Source organism: Xenopus laevis, chromosome 1L (genome assembly GCF_017654675.1).
Source record: "Xenopus laevis strain J_2021 chromosome 1L, Xenopus_laevis_v10.1, whole genome shotgun sequence".
In the NCBI taxonomy this organism is placed as follows: Eukaryota; Metazoa; Chordata; class Amphibia; order Anura; family Pipidae; genus Xenopus; species Xenopus laevis.
The window spans coordinates 63,664,321-63,685,753 of NC_054371.1; the positions used below are offsets into that span (position 1 = coordinate 63,664,321).

The following is a 21,433-nucleotide window of genomic DNA, read 5'->3' on the forward strand; positions in this document are numbered from 1 at the left end:
GGAGCAAGCATAACTTTTTCATACTTGCGCTTTGGCGCAAACTTCCTTCCACTGTCGGAAGCAGTCGCTTAACATTTTCCAGGTTTGCAAAAGCTATATTAAATTTGCGCAAAGGAAAATTTGTCCGCGTAAAGGCACTTTTTGCATTGCAAATAGTTTTTCAGTTACTGACTTTTATTACTACTTCAGTGTTTCTCAGGCTGCTTTTAAATTTCTCAAGTACATGTACTATTTAAAAAAGTAATCTGTGCAGAATTGGTATTAAATATTCCCAAGACTTTCATTCACAGCTTCATTTACGCGCACATTTACATATTGTTAGCATAGCAACTCCATCATTTGGAAATTAAGCGTTTCTTTCTCTTGTCTCTAGAAAAGTCTCCTGGGCTGCAGTACTTTTAAAGTAAGGGATCTGGTGAAATCAAAGGAGCAACAACTGTCCTTAAATCTCAAGTAGGTTTTGTATTTATTTATTTAAGAAGTTTTACTTGCCTACTTTGCGTGTCGAATGGCCAGTTTCTTTTGTAATATCAATAAATGTATGTTTATTAGTATAATGTAGAGCTATCATACTATTTGCTCTTATGGAAATCTTAGCCATCATGTATATATAGTAATTTTTATTTTGCTTGGCTAACATCATAAATAGGATTTGGAATTATTTCTTAGAGTGACAGGTCCTAATGAGTTAATTTAATTAATTCAAAAGAATCTATGTATTGCAGAAAAATCTGTGTATCTATATACACTAGTAATCACCTTCATTGGCATCAGGATTTGGACACATCATTTTTGCAGATTAAGTAGATAAAGAACTACTGTAATCATATTCTGTAAATTGCATATCAGTTCTCATTGCATATCAAATCTATTTTTACCTTGGAAGAGTTAACTACAAGGTAAAAAAAAAATCTTTCTCTAAAAACTAATTTAAATCCAGATTTGAAACTATTTGCATTGCAAGGGAATATTGTAGATAATTAGGTAAGTAGGAGTTTAGTGTTTATTAAACAATATTTTGTTTGAGAAGGCTAAAAAAGTTATGGTAAATTAATTTTAAAAACTATTGCATGAAGATGTGGTCATTAGTAAATCTTGCTACACAGAACCCGTTTATTGCCCTGCACAAAATGTAAAATTTAAGGGGGAGAAAAGGATTCATATGTTTAGTGGTGCTAGGTTGTGAAAGGTTATAGACTCTTTCATATCATCCCCTATGGTAACACAGCAGTAAAGCTAAAGCTCAAGAGGGCTTTCAAGATTTCAGTAGAAGAAAGGAAGATTCATTGCAGTGCTCTTGAAATCATCTATTGCTCATTAAATCAGCCTTTTCCTTTTTTCTTCCATTTGAAAGAAAACTTTTTCGAGGGCTAAGAAGCAGTTCCTACTTTAACCATTAGTGTACAACCTAAATAGATGCCAGGTCAAGCTACAAATCCTTTTGGGAACAGCAGCATCTCAGGAGTAAAGTCTGTGTAAATAAGATTAAAGAAATGTCAGGGGAGCAAATGCACTGTAATAAGAAAGATTGTCAAATTTAATGGACATGTATTTTTTAAGAGTTTTGTCTTTTCAAATTCTGTTTGTGCATAACCAATAAGATTTTATGTTTGATTATTTGTATTATGCTTGATATATAGCATGTGACATGTTACACAAAACTTTACAGATATTGTTCATTACTCACATAGGGCCCTTCCCACAGTCTAAGGTATGAAATCCGTTATCCAGAAAATTATCCAAATATCCAAATTTTGAAAAATAATTACTCTATAATAATAAAACAGTAGCTTGTACTTGATTCAAACTAAGATATAATTAATCCTTATTGGAAGCAAAACCAGTCTATTGGGTTTATTTAGCATTTACATGATTTTCTAGTAGACTCAAGGTATGATGAACCAAATTGTGGAAAGGTTCAAGTTATTTAATATGGAATATACTCAGGAGGTTAAGGCAATTAAATGTATTGCTCGGTGCATAATTATTTTTATTTTCTTGCTGGTTGCATGTGGGACTTTCACATAGCTTCCCTGGAATTACACTGCAGTGTAATCTTATGACTGAACGGAGGTATGCTGTAGATCTGTAATCTTTCCTGGACCAATACCCAAGTGGTAACTCTATGCAATGTCGCTAACTCATAAACAGGACCTCAAAGCCATTAAGTGACATACAGTAGTTAACCATGTCGCCTTGGTGTACGGGAGCGCAATAATTCCTTTCTTTCTTTTGATGAGTGGCATAACGTTTTTAGCAATGAAACTTTGCTGTAGATATACAGTAGGTACAGTATATAAGTAATTCTAAAATGTTAATACTTCATCATACACAGCAAAATATGTTGCTGATCATCTCTATGAAGTAGCACCTGGAATTAAAATATAAACTTCATAAAAGGCTTTAGATGTAGGGTAAATGTGCCTTCTTTATTTTAGTTTTATTAAAGTACAAGGAAAGGTTTTTGTCATCAGTAGCACAGACTGAAGGTCTTATGTTAATACAACATATTTGCTCACAGAGCTACTCTGTACTCACATCCAACCTCGTAAACGTACCCCCCCCCCCGGTAAACTTACTTCCCAATGGCTTAGACTAAGGAATCACCACTGTAAGCCACAATGGCTGCTTGCAATTTCTTCCATTATGTGGCAAACTGGTGATCTGCAGATCACATTACCATCCTAGGTGTCATCACTGACCCCAAAAGTAACTCCCAGGGAAACAAGCTTGCTAACCTGAAATTAAGTATTGTTTTTCCATAGCGCTAAGCAAGAACAGTGCTACTTACTAGTGTCAATTTATAACACAATTAAATATTATATATGTAAGTGACAGAAGATTGAGAAAAATGTAGCTTCTTTATAGCACTTCGCCTGGTCTGAGGTGGCAAAGTCAACTCTGGTAAAAGAGGGAACGTTCAGTAAAATTCACACTTTACTGAATTTGCAGAGTAACAACCTTTCACCAGAGCAAAAGTCGGCGATAGAGTGCGAACGAATGCTTGCGACAGTCTGTTTTGCTAGTGAATTGGCGCCTACACCTATTAGTGAATTGCCAATGTCACTGTGGATAGTAACGCAGGCGAAAAGTTGCTAGCATTTGCCACTTCGCCCTTTAGTGAATCTGCCCCTTAGATGGGTCCAGGCAATAGTTAGAATCTGAGACAAATTAGGATGCTTGTCCTGCATGAATCATTTTTTAGTAAAAAACTGAAAAGTAAAGAAGATATGAAGTTTAGCACATCATAGACTGATGTTTGAATCTTGCAAAAGAAAAGCTATGTGCCTTATGTCAACCACCAAAGGAGTGGAAAAGCTAACAATGATCTGAAGGAGAAAATCTGGCATACTGGGCATTCTAGAGTTCTGAGAGCTGGTATTTTGCCCGAAGAAACAAACCTCTAAAGCCACATGAAATATTCTTTAAAGGAACAATGATACTAGGCTGTAGTGCTGTTCCACTGCCCTTTTTGGATGTACCTCTATTGGCAACACATAGTAGTTTGTCACAAAGCTGTCTTCTGTATAGTTGTGTTAAGCAACTCCTTAAAGAAAACAATATTTACACAATTTTCTGTTTTCAACAATGGTGGCTATATTCAACCAGTTCTTTATATGCTAGCATTACAAATTTATTTTTTTAACTATAAACCAAAAGAGAGAAACTATCAGTGTCCCTTTGGTGCTCATACACATGGGCGTTTCTTGAATTTGAGACACAGGTTTAAGTACACCAAAGCACATGAGATAATTGATTCAATTTTATTCTGTCTGGCTCCAAATCTGGAAATCTGCATTTTAGCATAGATACATTACATTGCATTTTTTAAATATGCTGCATTTTTCTGCTTTCAACATGTGCTAATAGTACAATAAAATAGAGAAATGTGGAGGTGTGTTAAAATCAAATGCAAATTAACTCAACTTATGCTTTTTTATATGCTCAGCATACATTTTAGACTGACAAAAAAATTCTGATAATAAACAGTACATTAATCTATAGGCCAATAATTCTTATGGTATGCAGTATTCATTTTGTAAGGGGCACACATTAAAGGTGGCCAATCCATGAAATGTTCAAAATGCATTGGTTCTAGGGGTGGCATAACACTACTAAACCAGTGGCCATGTTTTTTGTATGTATTGGGGGAATGTTTTTTTTTCAGATCAAAGTATTTACCTGGCAGTTCAGTAACTAACTGGTCAGGGGGTGTTGGGGTTCCCTAGTCTTGAAAATGGGAATCCACCACATATTCGGTCTCTTTGGTACCAGTAAGTAGGCTTTCAAAAAGGTGTTACATACATTGCCATATAAAACAAAGACAAAAATATTGCTTAGTGCAACAGTTAGCTACTAGTGATTTGTGTGGAATATGCCTTGGTATGTGGCAACATTGGTACAGCATAAATGCAGAAAAAAAATTAATTTTGGTTTGAAATCAACAGTTTCAATGAACAAATTCCAGCGAAGCTTGCATCTGAATGTATCGTTAGTCGAGCAGCCAGCTTTAGGATTTCACGTGTGCCTTAGTTTGAATGAATGTCCTTGGATTGTGGCTGGGGGTGTTAATTTACTGGCATGTTTTAAGAGATAAATCAAGATATTGGGAGACCTTCTCCTTTTACCATTCAAATAAGTAGTGGAGTTTTGATCATTACTACAAGCAGAGATGATAATAAGTGTTGCATGTTTCATAGTCATTAGTGACAAAAGCATATACTTTAAAATTAGATAAGGACCATCAAAAACAGGTGTAAAACAGTGACCATCTGGCTTTCATTTGTCCCCATGCTATTTTATATTTATAGATTTGCATGCATGATATTTTAAAAGGAAAACTAAATACTTTCATAAGCTCCCAGTTTACTTTATCATAGATAATTAATAAAGATGATCATGCAAATATTTCTCGTCCATGCTTAGTGCTCTACGACTCTTTCTGAAAGTAGCATGGCCATGGGAACTAATTAAAAACCCTTTCAGATCTGCATTAATAATCAAAATGGTATGTGGGGATAAAAAGATGTTGGCACTTTCTAACCATTAATATCATCTACATTTACGCATTAAATTCAGGTCATGGGATCATGGAGAGATTCTGATTCAAGCTTTCCTTGGATTATTCACATAGGGTCCTTACAAAGGCATTTAAATGTGCATCAATTGGAGCTCTCACTGAAGGCCTGTAAACTTCTTGCAAGACGCAACATAAGCACTATCTATCTCTCTGAAATGTGCATTTTCTTGTTTGCTTTCCACCAAACCAAAGTGAGCCGTATCATATCTGAGGGACTTTGCTGTCTGTGAGACCATAGTGTGCTTCATGAGGAAGAAGCTTTGCTAGTAGCACCTGTTATTATTAAGCAACAATTACTATTTGCATTACTTGTGAGAGAATTTTATTATCACAAAACAAGGTTTTACTTCTGGCATGAAGTTATCGTTGTTAGGACCAGTAGACATTCGAAAAATTCAAAGGGATTGGTTCACCTTAAAATGTAACTTTTAGTATGTTATAGAATGGATTTTTCTAAGTAACGTCTCACCCTGTTTGTGTTTCAAGCAAACTAGCTATTGCTTGACAAAGCCGTAGCCTTTACAATCTGATACTGGGGCTTTATACTCCACTTTAGTGATGGGCGCATTTATTCGGCAGGTGCGAATTCACAGCGAATTTCTGCTTTTCCCTGCCGGCGAATAAATTCGCAAAATTGCTGCTGGCGTTTTTTTGATGCTGTCGACAATTTAGACACCCGCGACAATTAAACAGACACCCATTGACTTTAATGCACGTCGAATGTCGCCCATCTCACAAATATTGCAGTGAAGTGAAATGGAAATTCGCCCATCATTACTCCTCTTATTTTACTGTCACTGCACCCAGCTAAAGTAGTTTCATATTTAAATCCATCTGATACAGGCTGATACATTAGCTAGCTTTAATAAGGGGTTGGATGGCTTTTTAACAAGTGAGGGAATACAGGGTTATGGAAGATAGCTCATAGTACAAGTTGATCCAGGGACTGATCTGGTTGCCAATTTGGAGTCAGGAAGGACATTTTTCCCCATCTGAGGCAAAATTGAGGGACTTCAGATGGGTTTTTTGCCTTCCTCTGGATCAACTAGCAGTTAGGCAGGTTAAAATAGAGTTGAAAGGTTGAACTGGATGGACGTGTGTCTTTTATCAATTAACTTACTATGTATGTTACTATGTCACATACAAGTGCTTGTAGGATGACAAATTGCAGCACATGACATGTGGGATAAGAGCATTAAAACCATCTGATTATACAGTATATAAGATTTGTTTTAATGTGGTTTTAAGAAATGCATGCAACTGAAGCAGAACAACCTAATACCCTTGCAGTCATGACATCCTGGTCCACCCTACATAAATAAATAAATGCTGGAAGAATCAGTGCATAAAAAAAGAAAAATACAACATGCATGATCCAATTTTGGCAAGCAGTCATAAGAGGAATGAAGTAACTGAGCAGAAAATGCTGCATTAGAAATTCCTGTTATAAGCTATTGGCAATGCCAGATTCAGAAGAACTAAAACAACTATAGTAGAGGAGATTACTGGACCATGCCATATGTCATGTATCACTAGAACATTTCTAAATGCATACTTAAGCCTTTTTCTTGTAGCAGTTGCACCACAGAGACACTTAATCCCTATCTATATACCAATCCATTTCAGTCAGAAGCAACTTAAGTGCCTTGCTTGATGGCTAATTACCATTTAGGCAATATCTGATACTATAATTGTGCTGCTTTCACTGAAATGGCTAATTTGTCATTAACATAGCCCTTTTTGTATATAGCGCAATCATATCAATTACAAATGCACAGAAAAAAGGCAAAATGGATCTGTGACAATGTTTGAGCTGCAAGCTAATTTAAATATGAACTTGAAATAAATGTTGGCATTTTCTAAATATTGCAAAGTTGGGAAAATGTCAAAATGTAATTAAAATAATTTTTTTTTTTACTTTTATGAATAGTTTGTTGTTTGACCAATTTACCATTTTGACATATTATAAATAGAGGCCAGTGACAACAAAAATAAAAGAAATATAAGGCTCTGTCTTGAGTTGTATTTTATGTTTGTGCAGTTTAGAAATAAGTACAGTAAGGGGAAACCAGGTACAATAATAACAGATAGAGACATGATGAGTAAATCTATCCTGTTTGGCCATTATCTCGAAACTAAGATAATTTGCAAAAATGCTTTGAAGTAAATTGTTTTTTTTTCACAGTGACTGTTTTCTGCAGTGCTTTTTTTTCCGCATATACTTTTTCTGAGCACAATACATTGGTGGGGAATTTTTGGGCCTTTTTTTTGTTGCACATAAAAAATTCTTACCTGGAGAAAAAATTTGATTATCACTAACAGAGACTTTTCAGTGGCTGAACTGTACGTTCCTCTACTGTAAGCATATATTTCTACCACTCTTGTATAAACGCTGGGTTGCAAATCTACCAGAGAACCGCACATATATGGGGCAAATTCACTAAGCGCCGAAGCGCCGAACGCTAGCGTTACTTCGCTAGCGTTTGTCATTTTCGTTACTGCGCAAATTCACTAACGAACGCTGGCGTAGTTTCGCTAGTGTTACTTCGCACCCTTACGCCTGGCGAAGTTTCGCTAGCGACGTAACTACGCAAATTCACGCGCGCAGTGTACTGAACGCTACCTTTTACGCTAGACTTCCTTCGCCACCTCAGACCTGGCGAAGCGCAATAGAGTAGATAGGGATTGTTTCAAAAAAAGTCAAAAAATTTTCTAAGTCCCAAAAACGCTGGCGTGTTTTCTACATTATGGGTGATAGGCTGAAAAAGATCGAAAAAATTTTTGGGGCTCCCCTCCTTCCCCCCTACATTTCCTGACTCATGGCAACTTACCTAGACAGTGGGCACATGTGTAGGGCAAAATAAAATTTTTATTTGATGATTTGAAGGTTTTCTAGCCATTTGTAGTGCTGATACGTATTGAAATTTGAATTTCGCGCCGTATGCAAATTAGCCTTCGCTAGCGTAACTTCGCTTTACTTAGCGAATCAACGCTAGCGCAACTTCGCAACCTTATGCTACCCCTGAGCGCAACTTCGGATTTTAGTGAATTTGTGAAGCGCTGGCGAAACTACGCCTGGCGAAGTGCGGCGAAGTTACGCCTGGCGCAACTACGAATCTTAGTGAATTTGCCCCAGAGGGTGCACAATAGGCTCTAAGTACAAAGGAAATGCAGATGGTAATTTTTGTGCAATGACAATATTTGGATTTTAACTGTAAAGTCCATCCACAAAGTAGAAGGAAATGACAATTTCAATATTAAATATGAAGTCAAGCCTTGATTCTTTAATATGGTCTACAAAAAAATGTATATTAAAACTTAAATCGAGTTCCTCCATTGGATTTGAGATAAGAGTAGATTGAAAGGGATCACTGTTGATGCACAATTTAAAAAAAAAAAGAAGCTTTTTATTTGTTTACATTTTGGAAGTGCAAGAAGAGAAAACAAGAAAAATAGAACATAAAGTCTCAAGAGGATCAAACCGACACATTAATATACAACACGTGTCCAATAAAAACAAGTGCACAATTATTACAGGGTTGTTATTGACATCCATGTACTGTTAACAAGCTTTTTTTCAGAACTCTCTAGAGGGAATCGTAGAATTGTATCCAGGGTCAGACTGTACATTGGGGGCCCACTGGGTTTCAAACCTCCGGGGTCCCCTGCACGCAAACTCGAGCGGTGCAGTGCCGCAAAAAAATTTTTTTGGGGGGGCTGTGGCAGATCAGGGAAGGGAGGGTCTGGGCCGGCGGGGTCCCATGAGGACTGCGGCCCACTGGGTTTTTTCCCGGTGTTCCGCAGTCCAGTCTGACCCTGAGTGTATCGCTTTCTTAGCATAAAATGCTGTAGATAACATAGTACAGTATGAGTGGCAAGTGTGAGATCCGTTAACACACTAAAGAGGTATAGGAGAGGAGAACGGATGTTTGGAAAATGAAGGCTTTCAGCAAGATATTTCAATTTCAACACCCCCCCAAAAAAAACCCTCAAGTTCAGAGATATCCCTTTTTCCATTTTTGTTTAACCTTATCTAATGGGTTGGGGCCCGCTAATGCTAACAGGGTATAACACATAGCGAGTGGCTTATGCAGACCTGGTTGGAGTAGATAGACTTCTAGGGTTGTTTCTTTGAGGTGTACTGGTCTAGAAGGGAATTGTGTTTGAAATGCATGTTTAAATTATAAAACTCCTGCGTATTACATTATATCTTTTATGGTTTTGATATCATGATTGGCCCAGTAACTTACATCAGAGATCAGCTGCAAGTGGGGCAGGTTGGCATTTCTCCTTAGTGGAGTCCCTACTGACCAAATTTTAGAGTTACCTAAGGCCATTTTCAAGGTTTTTGGAAAGGAGTGAACCACAGTAAGTGTAAGTAAGTAAGTACAGTTTTCGGTCCGGCAGAGCAATTCTGCCTACCTTTGTTGGGGCACAGAGTGTCTTAAAGGCTATTCTCGGATTACCTCATGCCCATAAGATGTTCCTGTAGAACTTCTCGACATGTTTAAACCAGGTGGTTTGATGGGTGACATTGGAGTCTATGGGTGTCATTTTCACGGCAAATCTTAAAGAAACTTTTTGCTCATCACCAGTGCTAGTAGAGTAGTGCTAGAAGGTGAATAAAGAAAATAAAAAAATGTAAGTACCAGCTCTACTGGGAGAATGGAATACTTCAGGGCTGAGACACCTGTGTGTGAGAAAACATACAACTAGAACAAAACTAGCAGAAAAATGCATGTTGAGTAATGAGTGGTAAATTGTATATGTAAACAAATTCTGCTGAAAGAAATCTGTTATATACAGTACAATCAAGTCTGAAAGGATATGATGCATATAATACAGTAAATACTCGTCCTAGGGTCTCAGATTTAAGTTCATATCCGGTAATATAAATCACTCTCTATTGTTCTCTGACAAAGGCTAAAAAAAAACCTATAAGGTAGCACTAGCTTTTATACTGAAAATTGGACAATTGAATTTTGTTCAGTGAAATATAAGAGAAATACTCCTCATTCAGTGTTTCCCTGTGTGATGCATTCTATACCAGGTGACTGAACATGTTCACATCTTAATGCCATATTGTACTTTTTGTTTTCTTCTTCCAAAGTCCAATATAATTTCAGTATGGCCCAGAAATGTTTGATTTCCAAAAAGGATCTAACATGGTGGATCTTTAAGTTCTGCTACAACGTACAAAATGTACAGTAATATCCGCCTTTTTCCAGGTGCTGTATACGTTATCAGTCCTGGAGTATAGATTGTCTTTAATTTCATTGCTTGCTTAAACAGCATGTTGGGCACAACCTGATAACTAAACAAGGTGACTTTGTCTGGTGGGAAAAAAAAGGAATTTAGAGTTGTAGTGTAAGAAATGGCTTCCTTAAAAAGACAGTAACACCGAAAAAATAAGTGTTTTAATTGAATTAAAATATGTACTGTTGCCCTGCACTGAACTGATCTGTTTTCTTTAGAAAGACTACTATAGTTTATATAAAATAAGCTGCTGTGTAGCCATGGGGAGCCATTCAGTCTGAAAAAAGGAGAAAAGGCACAGGTTATAGAGGAGATAACAGAAAAGTTCCATGGAACTCTATAGCATTCTAATGAGCTTATCTGCTGTCTGCTAAGTAAACCTGTGCCTTTTCTCCTTTTACAACTTTGAATGGCTGCCCTCATGGCTACACAGCAACAGCCTGTTTATATAAACAATAGTAGTGTTTCTGAGGCAAACACAGCTTGTTGTACCAGTGTAGGGCACCACTACATTATCATTTAATTACATTAACACTACCAATTGATGATGTTACTATTCATTTATTATGCATTGGAAAAAACCCTGAAATACATATTTAGTATGCAAAAGGTTAAGCAATCCAATCGGAATTATGTTTTTAGGATCCATTGTTGCATCATTACAGTTTTTTTTCTGTCTAGTTATCCATAGTTTGGAAACTAAGTGATAGTTTTTTCTTTAAATTAAGGGTCTTTACAGAACTTTATTTTCTGTTCCCTACTCATTCTGTTGTGTGATAAACATAGCACTGTCATCTTATATCTAATAAATGCAGTGCCGTGGATTATCTGCACAGACAGGTCTACAGAAATGCTTAATATTCATCAGACTTTGCCCTCAATAGAATGAGACATTTCATCCGTGACAGGTGCCACAATATAGTGCAAATCCCAAGTACGGATTTTTAGCTGAGAGGTTTACCTTTGCTAAATCATCTATTTATATGGCATTTCAGATCTCCCATTTTGTTTGGCTAAATTGTTTCCTCTCAAGCTACATAAACACAGCAGGACTTCCAGATAAGTGCAGCATATCGAAAATTAGTTTTTCTGGGCCTCAGAAATAAATAATAAAAACACGAACTGTATTAAGCCAGCTTTAAAAAAAAATGCCCCTCTTTCAGTTTTCATCCTTTTTTAGCGGTGCATCTTTTCACTGCGGGCAGTACAAACAGGACATTTATCTTGGATCCTAATGTTTTGTATATGTTTTAAATGCAAGGCATTGTCGTTGTGATAGCTGTACTAGCCCAGTATTACTTTACATTCACAACATCAGGCATAGCTAATGATGGCAGTTCCCTTGACATTTATGGAGCTGTTTGTTGATTTGTGTGTTGGCAGCTTTCACAAGCTTAAAATTAATTTCCTCTCTCCAGATTAATACTTTCAGATACTTCTGGTGAATATTTCCAAATTGGGGTCAAATATCAAAGTTTAACATAAAACCTAAAATGGCCCTTATAACAAAAATTGGATTGCTTAGCTGAAAAGTTTCTGGCACTTGCAAAAAGGAATTTTCATGGGACAGGGATACGTGCATCTACTAATATACAGAAGGATGTGACAGTCATACTAATATTCAAGCACAAAGAGAATAGTAATCAATGCTAGTTTAGCAAGATGAATAAAACAAATTGAGATCTTTGACATATTTGCAATTAAATTCTGTTAAATTGTATGTGACAGTTTTTTTCCTTTCCTAACATTTATTTAATTAATCCAACAATTACTATAGACTGGATCAATTATGGCTTTGGTTGTTTATATATTTAGGTAAGCTAATGGCTCTCAAATCACTCTTGTACTGGTCTTTTCTCCTCCACTAAATCTTCTTAGATGTTTTCTCTTTTTCTAAACTAAACTTAGACAGAAAGAACTGGTCTTATTTCCAACCACACATACATGTCTTGTCTTGGAGTCATATTTGATTCTGCACACTTGTTCTTCCTCATATGCAATCCCTTGCACAATCTTGGCTGATAAAATAATGTGCAATATTGCAAGAATATGCCCTCCTTTTCAGTCATGAAATTATAAAAATTCTAGTCTACTGATGGGTCTCATACCTGTAATTCAGTGTTAAAACTTCCAAATGGGTTGCCTCTCTATTGGCCGCCATTGGGATCACCTGACTATAGCTGGAAAGGATGGGAGCTACAGCATGAAGCTGGCCACTGCTCCTGTATAAACTATAACAAAACGGAAAGTTGTGCCCACCACTAAATTAGGGTGGGGGCATTGAGGCGGTGACCACAACATTCATGTAGACAAAAACAAGTGGTCCTCTGCACTTATTGCCCATTACTGCAACTTACTTGGCCCGTCACTCACTCATGTTTGTGTTCAAGTTGAATCAAAAGTCTGTCTCTATCATTTCCTCATGGTGATGTGAAAGGCAATCCATGGCCATGGAATGAAGGCCTACCAAAGTGTGGGTGTTTTTTCTTCAACAGCAGATTTTCAGCAACAGCGTTAATCCACAGGACAAGACATTTAACAAAGGGTTTTTTAAAACTGCTGAGCTTCAATATAACATCCATCTAAACAATGCACCTTGGTATCTGAGAACTACTTGTTATAATAAATTAGCAATGAAAATCCCTATAAATGGTGCCTAGTGATGTCTTCAGTTATACTTAGTCCTAAGTGGTGTAATTTGTGTCTCATAGCTCTTTGCTCATAGCAACTTGTGTGTTATAAAAAGTAATATTCCAAATAATCATATAAAGACACAATGTAATTTCTTATATCCATATGTTTTTCATCAGGAGGTACATTATTCGATATATAACCTAACAATATTATTTACAGAATATTAGACTATATGTGGCACGGTAGCTGAGAAGACGTGAAAGAAAAGAAATATTTCTTACAGAATACTCTGAGACTGTACAAATGTAGGGAACTAACAGGGGCTATGTTCATTGAGGCTGGAACAGCTTGGGATGGATGAATTATCACTGTAGAGCTACAGTAATTTTAGTGCACCCTTCTCTTTCTATGAGCTCCACTCCCAAAATTGTGCTCCTGATGAGACCTTAAATCTTAGGAGTAAGCCCTTGCAAACAGTGTGGAGGCAGAGTGTAGTGTAACTCTAACTTGATGCAGGGTGCAATAATTGGGCTCCAGTGGTTCTGTAACTTGATGCAGGGTGCAATAATTGGGCTCCAGTGGTTCTTATATCTTAACCATGAACATATTTACTAAACAATATAATCCTCCATGGAGTGTTCAATAGAACAAACAGGATCATACATCAACAGTGGATAGGCTTATACTCACAGCACCTTTGGCCAATATTAGTCCCCACAGGGAAGAGAACATACACAGCAGCAATTATGGTACACCCAGCTTTCTGCCTTTTCCTTAAGTGGAACCTAGGGGAATCACTTCCTCCCTAAGTCTATGCACTTAGTCCCTACTTCTGGGCAATTAGTACCCGGGATCTTAATCTCTCTGACTCTCCTCGTCAGAGCCTAAAGCTGCTTAGCTAAATAACCTGTCTATCTGTCACTCCTAGAATGACCGCTTAAGGTGAGTAACCTATCCTTACTAGACCTGACCTGTCTAGTTTCCACCTGAGAGCATGGCTGCAAAGGGTTTTATACTTTAGCACAGTGCCATCTACTGGTCACTATTGAGAATCTCAGGGGCATAGGATAAAGCAGAGCATTGACACAAGTCCCCATTAGGACCCATTTAGGTGTCTAGAACACTAAGGATTTGCCTGCCTGCTTAACTATGTACACATCCCTACATCAGCTATAAAAAAGAGGATCAATATGCCCTAAAAGTGGGTGAGGCATGAACCAAGAGCAGTTTTCTTATATACAGACTTCCAGTGTAGAGATGTCGCGAACTGTTCGCCGGCGAACTTGTTCGCGCGAACATCGGGTGTTCGCGCTCGCCGGAAGTTCGCGAACGTCGCGCGACGTTCGCCATTTTGGGTTCGCCATTGTTGGCGCTTTTTTTTGCCCTCTCACCCCAGACCAGCAGGTACATGGCAGCCAATCAGGAAGCTCTCCCCTGGACCACTCCCCTTCCCTATAAAAACCGAAGCCCTGCAGCGTTTTTTCACTCTGCCTGTGTGTGCTGAAGAGATAGTGTAGGGAGAGAGCTGCTGCCTGTTAGTGATTTCAGGGACAGTTGAAAGTTTGCTGGCTAGTAATCGTTTTGATACTGCTCTGTTATTGGAGGGACAGAAGTCTGCAGGGGTTTGAGGGACATTTTAGCTTAGGTAGCTTTGCTGGCTAGTAATCTACCTTCTACTGCAGTGCTCTGTATGTAGCTGCAGTGGGCAGCTGTCCTGCTTCTGATCTCATCTGCTGACTGCTGCAATAACAGTAGTCCTTGTAAGGACTGCTTTTATTTATTTTTTTGTTGTTTTACTACTACTACTACTACTACTACTATAAGAGCCCAGTGCTATTAGTCTAGCAGTGTTGGGGAGTGGGACTGACTCAACGTATATGGCAAAAAATGACTATTTTCAGCATTTATGTGGCATATTTTTTCTGGCAACTGTGCTTCAGTGGCTGCAACCAAAAAAACTGGGCAAACAATGTCTACAAGGTCAACGTATGGCGAAAAATTACTATTTTCAGCATTTATTATTATTATTATTAACATGTATTTATATAGCGCTAACATATTGCGTAGCACTGTAAAGTAAATGTGATTATACAACAACATCACATGAATTACATACATAGAATATATGGAGTAACAAACATCACAGTCAATACAGGTACAAAAAGGTGAGGAAGGCCCTATGCATAGGCATACAGTCTAAAGGGAAGGGAGTAATACACAAGGTGTGGGAGTGGGCAAGATCGAATTAAGTGGGTGAGAAATGTGGTATTGCGTTTGGTAGTTAAGCAGAGTGAGGGTAGGCTTCTCGAAAAAAAGTGCGTTTTCAGAGATTTCTTGAAAGTAGAAAGGTTGGGAGAAAGTCGGACAGACCGTGGGAGAGCGTTCCAGAGGAGGGGTGCAGCCCTTGCAAAGTCTTGAATGCGAGCATGTGAGGAGGTAATGAGAGAAGAGTTGAGTAGCAGGTCAGTAGAAGAGCGTAGTAAGCGAGTGGGTGAGTATATAGAGATGAGTTCAGAGATGTAGGGTGGGGCAGAGTTTTGAAGTGCTTTGAAAGTCAGTGTCATTAATTTGAATTTGATTCTGAAAGGTAATGGAAGCCAGTGCAGGGATTGACAGAATGGCGAGGCAGAGGAGGAGCGGTTGCTGAGGTGTATGAGCCTCGCAGCAGTGTTCATTATGGACTGGAGAGGTGACAGTCTCTGGAGGGGGAGGCCAATTAAAAGAGAGTTACAGTAGTCTAGACGCGATATGATGAGAGAGTGAATAAGAATTTTGGCAGCGTCTTGGGTGATAAATGATCGTATTTTGGATATGTTCCTTAGGTGGAAGTGACAAGATTTAATAAGTGACTGGATATGAGGAGTGAATGACAGGGCAGAATCTAGGATAACCCCAAGGCACCGGGCCTGGGGAGATGGGGTGATAGTGGAATTGTTAACTATGATGGATACTTCGGGGATGCTACATATAAATATGCCATTTATATGGCATATTTTTTCTGGCAACTGTGCTTCAGTGGCTGCGTCCAAAAAAACTGGGCAAACAATGTCTACAAGGTCAACGTATGGCGAAAAATGACTATTTTCAGCATTTATATGGCATATTTTTTCTGGCAACTGTGCTTCAGTGGCTGCGTCCAAAAAAACTGGGCAAACAATGCCTACAAGGTCAACGTATGGCAGTTGTTTAAAGAGAACAGTAGATTACTAGCCAGCAAAGCTACCTAAGCTAAAATGTCCCTCAAATCCCTGCAGACTTCTGTCCCTCCAATACAGAGCAGTATCAAGCAGATTACTAGCCAGCAAGCTTACTATCATCTGTCCCTGAAATCACTAACAGCTCTCCCCCTACACTATCTCTTCCAAGCACACACAGGCAGATTTTTCAGATACATTTTTGCCCTTGATCCCCCTCTGGCATGCCACTGTCCAGGTCGTTGCACCCTTTAAACAACTTTAAAATCATTTTTCTGGCCAGAAATGTCTTTTCTAGATGTTAAAGTTCGCCTTCCCATTGAAGTCTATGGGGTTCGCGAACCGTTCGCGAACCGCTCGCATTTTTGCGCAAGTTCGCGAATATGTTCGCAAACTTTTTTTCCGACGTTCGCTACATCCCTATTCCAGTGGACTACTGTATTTAGGTTTGAGATAACTGAACAATGTTTTTGATATATATGGGCAGAGTTATCAAGGTTCAAAGTGAAAATTAGCTTTTCAAGTTTTTTTATGGCCAAAACTGTCAAATTCAACTAGGGGCTTGCTAAAATTCAAAAAGGTTTTTTTTTTCAAAATTCAAATTTGATTTTTGAGATTTATCATACTCTGGACCTTAAGAACTCAAATTCGACTACACGCCACCTAAATCCTGCCAAAATGCTGTTTTAGTCAATGGGAGACGTCCTAGGATCAATTTGGAGTTGTTTGCTGCCTTCCTGACAATCGAGTTTTCGATCCTATCCACCTGAGTTTAGAAAATACGATTTTTTTAATATATTTCGATCGAATTTCGAGTTCATGGGAGTCTTAAAAAACTCAAATTAATACGACCCTTGATAAATCTGCCCCATATTGTGCATAATTTAAATAGGCCAAATTATCATTTGAACCATTTGAGTGAATTCCAACACATTGCTGTATTACACACATATTATGCATATATTCTGTATAGTTAATGTGTATATGCATAACATACAAACACTTATGTATTTATTTCTAAACCCTTTCTATATATCACATGAACTGAATGTTTTATGGACTTACGGAACAAAATTATATTATATTATTATTATTTAAATAATTATATTATTTGTGTTTAGGTAAAATTGGCAGGTTTATTCAGTTCCAGGCCTATATAAAGATGGACAATACATGATAATTGTACTGCAGTGACATGTGGTTCATTTTTGTTTAATCATTATTGTATTTTTATTTTTTTAACATTGCTGTTAAATGTAAAGAATATATAACAAGTCCAAAATTCTGCTGGTCTGGCAGAACTACTAATTTAAGTAAGAAAAATACTTTTCAAGGAGAAGCATTTATGTCCCCCGTTTCTAACAGTACATAAATGTGCAAGGTCTGTAAGTAAAACCTTGTTCCCAGTGCACAGCACTGACCTTCAACTGACAGCAGGCACATAAATAGTAGGAAGAAAATAGCAGCAGCTGATGATGTCACACAGTTGATCTTTGTGTAAAGAAAGATACATGACTGAAGTAAACTCTAATGTGCAGGTTGTTATTTTCATCCCCGGATGCACATAACTTCTTTCTCACCTCCGCCCTTCAGAATAAATAGAACACACAGCTCGCAGCAAGCACAGGCATTGCCGTAGAAAAAAAAAATCCTTTAATATGATCATTAACCCACAGTTTAAGTCCTGTACACCGCAGCCACATGTCATTTCATGTGTAGGATATATTTATAACAGTGTATGAGAATGTCAGTTAAAAAGGGTTACAATATCAGCACAATATCTAGAATGTAGCAGTGCAACACAGACAGGACATTTAGAGGATTGCAGCAACATCAGACGCCAGAATTGTTATTGCTAAGTGTGGTTTTAGCTCGGTTTTGTAAAGGGATAATCCTGTAAATAACAAATGAGTCAGTCTTTCATAACCCTGATATGTTTTGTCATTCCATAAGCATCACAATAACTCTGTGTGCTATGGTTACATATAATGATACTCCAGGACGTCAGATTGAATCCTGCCATTAACAACACAAAAAGTAAACGCCCCAGAGCAATTTAGGCTCGCGTTTTTAACTGTGTGCAGATCTGAATACACATTGCTTATTCTCTTGTTCTTGTGCTCTTGTGTTGCAGGACCCTAAATGGTGGAAAGAAAATTGGTAATATTGAAGTCAGTCTGGTGAAGATGGGAGAGCTAGAGAATGGGGAGGCAGATCGCATCACAACAGATGTGCATGGACAGAAGGTACCATTGAATTGCCTGTTCCAATTAAGAAGAAGTGAATCTGAATTCCACAGTTTGTGTTTATACCTTGTAAAGCACTGTGCACATTTGTGGTGTTGTATGTAGTAAATATAGAGCCCTCTTTTGTAAAATATAAGGATACTATAAGTTACCAAGGAGTTCCATGACCATATAAAAACACAAGGCCAAAAGCCAAGTGTTTTTATACAGGTCATAGAACTCTGAAGTGACTTCCAATATCATATTTTGCAACAGGGATACTTTATTTATTATAATACACAAATTTCAGTGAGTCATGTGACAGAAATTACATCACTAAGCTCTGATTATAACCAATGACACCACTAAGCACCGCTTATAAAGATATAATTTACAGGCTATTCATGGCTCTTGTGTATTATAAATAGATTCACACATGCATGGTTTTACTTATTAGTTACTCCCAGAGAAAAGAAGGAGGGAATTCTAGGTAAAGTAGTCTACCCGCCATCTAGATGCACCTTGGATGAGCAGTAATTTACTTGGCAAAAAAACTTTTTTTTTCTTAAACCTTATTTAGCCTTCATCTCACCTCTCAGTCTTACTGTACCTGTGGAACAGTCTAAAGGATCTGTATTAGAAAATATACTATTAGTAATAGTAAAAAAAAGATAAAGTAGAAATACCCAGCCTAACCAACCACTCACCTGTCCAATTGGTGAGGAAAAGTCTGAATGCCTGTGCCCACTGGATAAAGTGTTAACTCACCCCCACTCAGCCACAACAACAACAAGCCAAATACCAGCTTGAAGTTATCCAGGGTGTTGTTGTTTCTTACTTTAAAAAAAATGCACAATGCAAATACATCCTTGTGAATATTTTTAGTTTGTTAATATTTAAGATATGTTTTGTGCACATATTGTGATTTCAGACAAAAAATTACTGGAGAGAGAGCAGTTGCACACAAATCATTTCATGTGCAACGCTGAAGTAATTTCACTGCCATTTCGCTCTGGAGTAGTGAAAAGACATTCTCTGTAGTGATGAATTTCACTTCATGATCTGCCTGGGTTTGACTACCTATCTGAATGTGTGATGTCTAGGATAAAATTTGTTATAGAAGGCATTTTAATCTGGGGATGTTTCTCATAGTTTGGGCTAGGGCCTCTGGTTCCAGTGAAAGTAAACCTTAATGCTACAGCATGCAATGACAATCTGGTCAATACTGTGCTTTCTACTTTGTTGCAACCATTTGGGGAAGGCCCTTTCTTGCTTCAGAACAATGATTGCACCATGCACATAGTGAAGCAACACAGAATTGGTTTTATGTAATGGGAGAAGATGAACTGCACAGAACTCAACCCTGTGGGATGAAGTGGAATGCTGTCTTTGTGCCAATCCAATTAGCTTTCTTGTACCAACATGAAAGCAAATCCCACTAACAATGTTCCAGCATCTGGTGAAAAACCTTTCCAGAAGAGTAGAAGCTGCTATGTCAACTTAATATTAATACCATTAGCTTTAGAATGAGATGTTGGACCAGCAGGTATCCAGACACTTTTGTCTGTACATGATCCTGCACCTTCTTTGCATCTGCTATTTGTGCACAGATGGTCAGCAAGTTGTCCCAAAACTGGTTAAACATCCTTTTCAAATCTGTGATTTTAAAAAAGTCACTTTAAGGTAATATCTGATTTATCTGTGTAGCTTTATATTCCCAGCATATTTAAAATAAAACTTTTAATCAAACAGATGTCATTAAACAAGGTGTTATTTTCTTTTCTCTTTGTAAAACATTAAAATAAATGTATCCTGGCCAAGAGGCAGGGAACCAATTCAATCTATCGTATGGCTGCTAAGAATATATTAATGTATTGGGACTTTTAAGATGCCTTGGCACCAACTTCCTAAGGGTGATTATTAGTGGGCCAAAGTGTTAGTTGGAGTCACGTGCACATGTCGGGACCATCCAATCAGTATAGCTGCAGATCCACATTGAAGTATATTGATGAAATTTATGAAACCAGTGTATACATTGTAAATCACATGCCCAGCATTCTTTCTGTTATATAAATTTGGTTGCTGAATGTCATTATATTTTTATTACGGTAGTCTCTGATTAAATGGACAATTTTTAATCAGCCATAGAAATATTGCCAAAACATAGATTAATAGCCCGAGATGTCCAAGTCTAAAAATAAGACTATGACACTATTCAGTCACTTGTCAAAAAAAATCTACATGCCAATGCCCATGGAGGCATAGGAATCCAATTTACTACAAAACTATTTTTTGTACTGTTTTATTTACGACTGCACTGAATAACCTTTTATTGATCATCTTACAAAACAGCATTTCTGCGTTTTTCTTTGGTTGTCTGGGCCTGTACAGTCCTTGCTTTATGCAGAAGAAAAGAGTAATGCAATAGTTAAAGGGATCATATCAAACATAAAAAAGTGTATATTTTACCAGAAGCCGATACTGATGTTCTAAAAGAGTACAACTGAAAAATGTATTTTCCTTCATCTTGAAAGAAATTCTAGCTGTTTTATGATTGCACATTTTCTGGTATACCTGGTTTCCTGTTGTGATTCTAGCTCAGTCTCGAGGAGCGTCTGTTTGATGGGCAAGATGAAACCAGAGCTAGCGTTCCAAAAGCTATTGACTTTGTCTTCTGCTTCCCATCCTCATTTTCGATGTGTGTTTTACCCTATGCCCAGCAGAAAGAATTCTGGGAAGGAAACCCAGTATTGCTCCAAAGAATTTTCAGGGAATGCTCTGTAGGCAAAATCTCACCTACAAAGAACAACAGTTCTAAACAAATCCCAACTACAGACCAGTTTTACCCTTGGTTTTCCTTCCATCTGCATGCCATTAGTTGAGGGTCTCCTCACTGAAAATACTTTTCTTGTGGACCCTAAGTCTATTAACCAAATCAAATCAATAAGGTGCCACACTTACACTAAATCGCCTTTTGCAGCGTCGGGTGCACAGCTGTGTTTCTCTCTGCCCAAGGAAAAGTTTCACTGTAAAGCAATAATTCC

General features: G+C 37.7%; 1 protein-coding gene across 5 annotated transcripts in view; it reads left to right on the plus strand.

Annotated features, from left to right (window-relative positions):
* Positions 1-21,433, plus strand: part of LOC108699497 (type II inositol 3,4-bisphosphate 4-phosphatase) — a 308,688-nt gene that overhangs the window by 184,519 nt on the left and 102,736 nt on the right. For all 5 annotated transcript variants that reach the window (XM_041589702.1, XM_018231625.2, XM_041589710.1 and 2 more), the window contains 2 exons: positions 374-453; positions 18,299-18,410. In XM_041589702.1, coding sequence (XP_041445636.1) covers positions 374-453; positions 18,299-18,410 — 192 coding nt within the window. The remainder of the gene's footprint in view (positions 1-373; positions 454-18,298; positions 18,411-21,433) is intronic.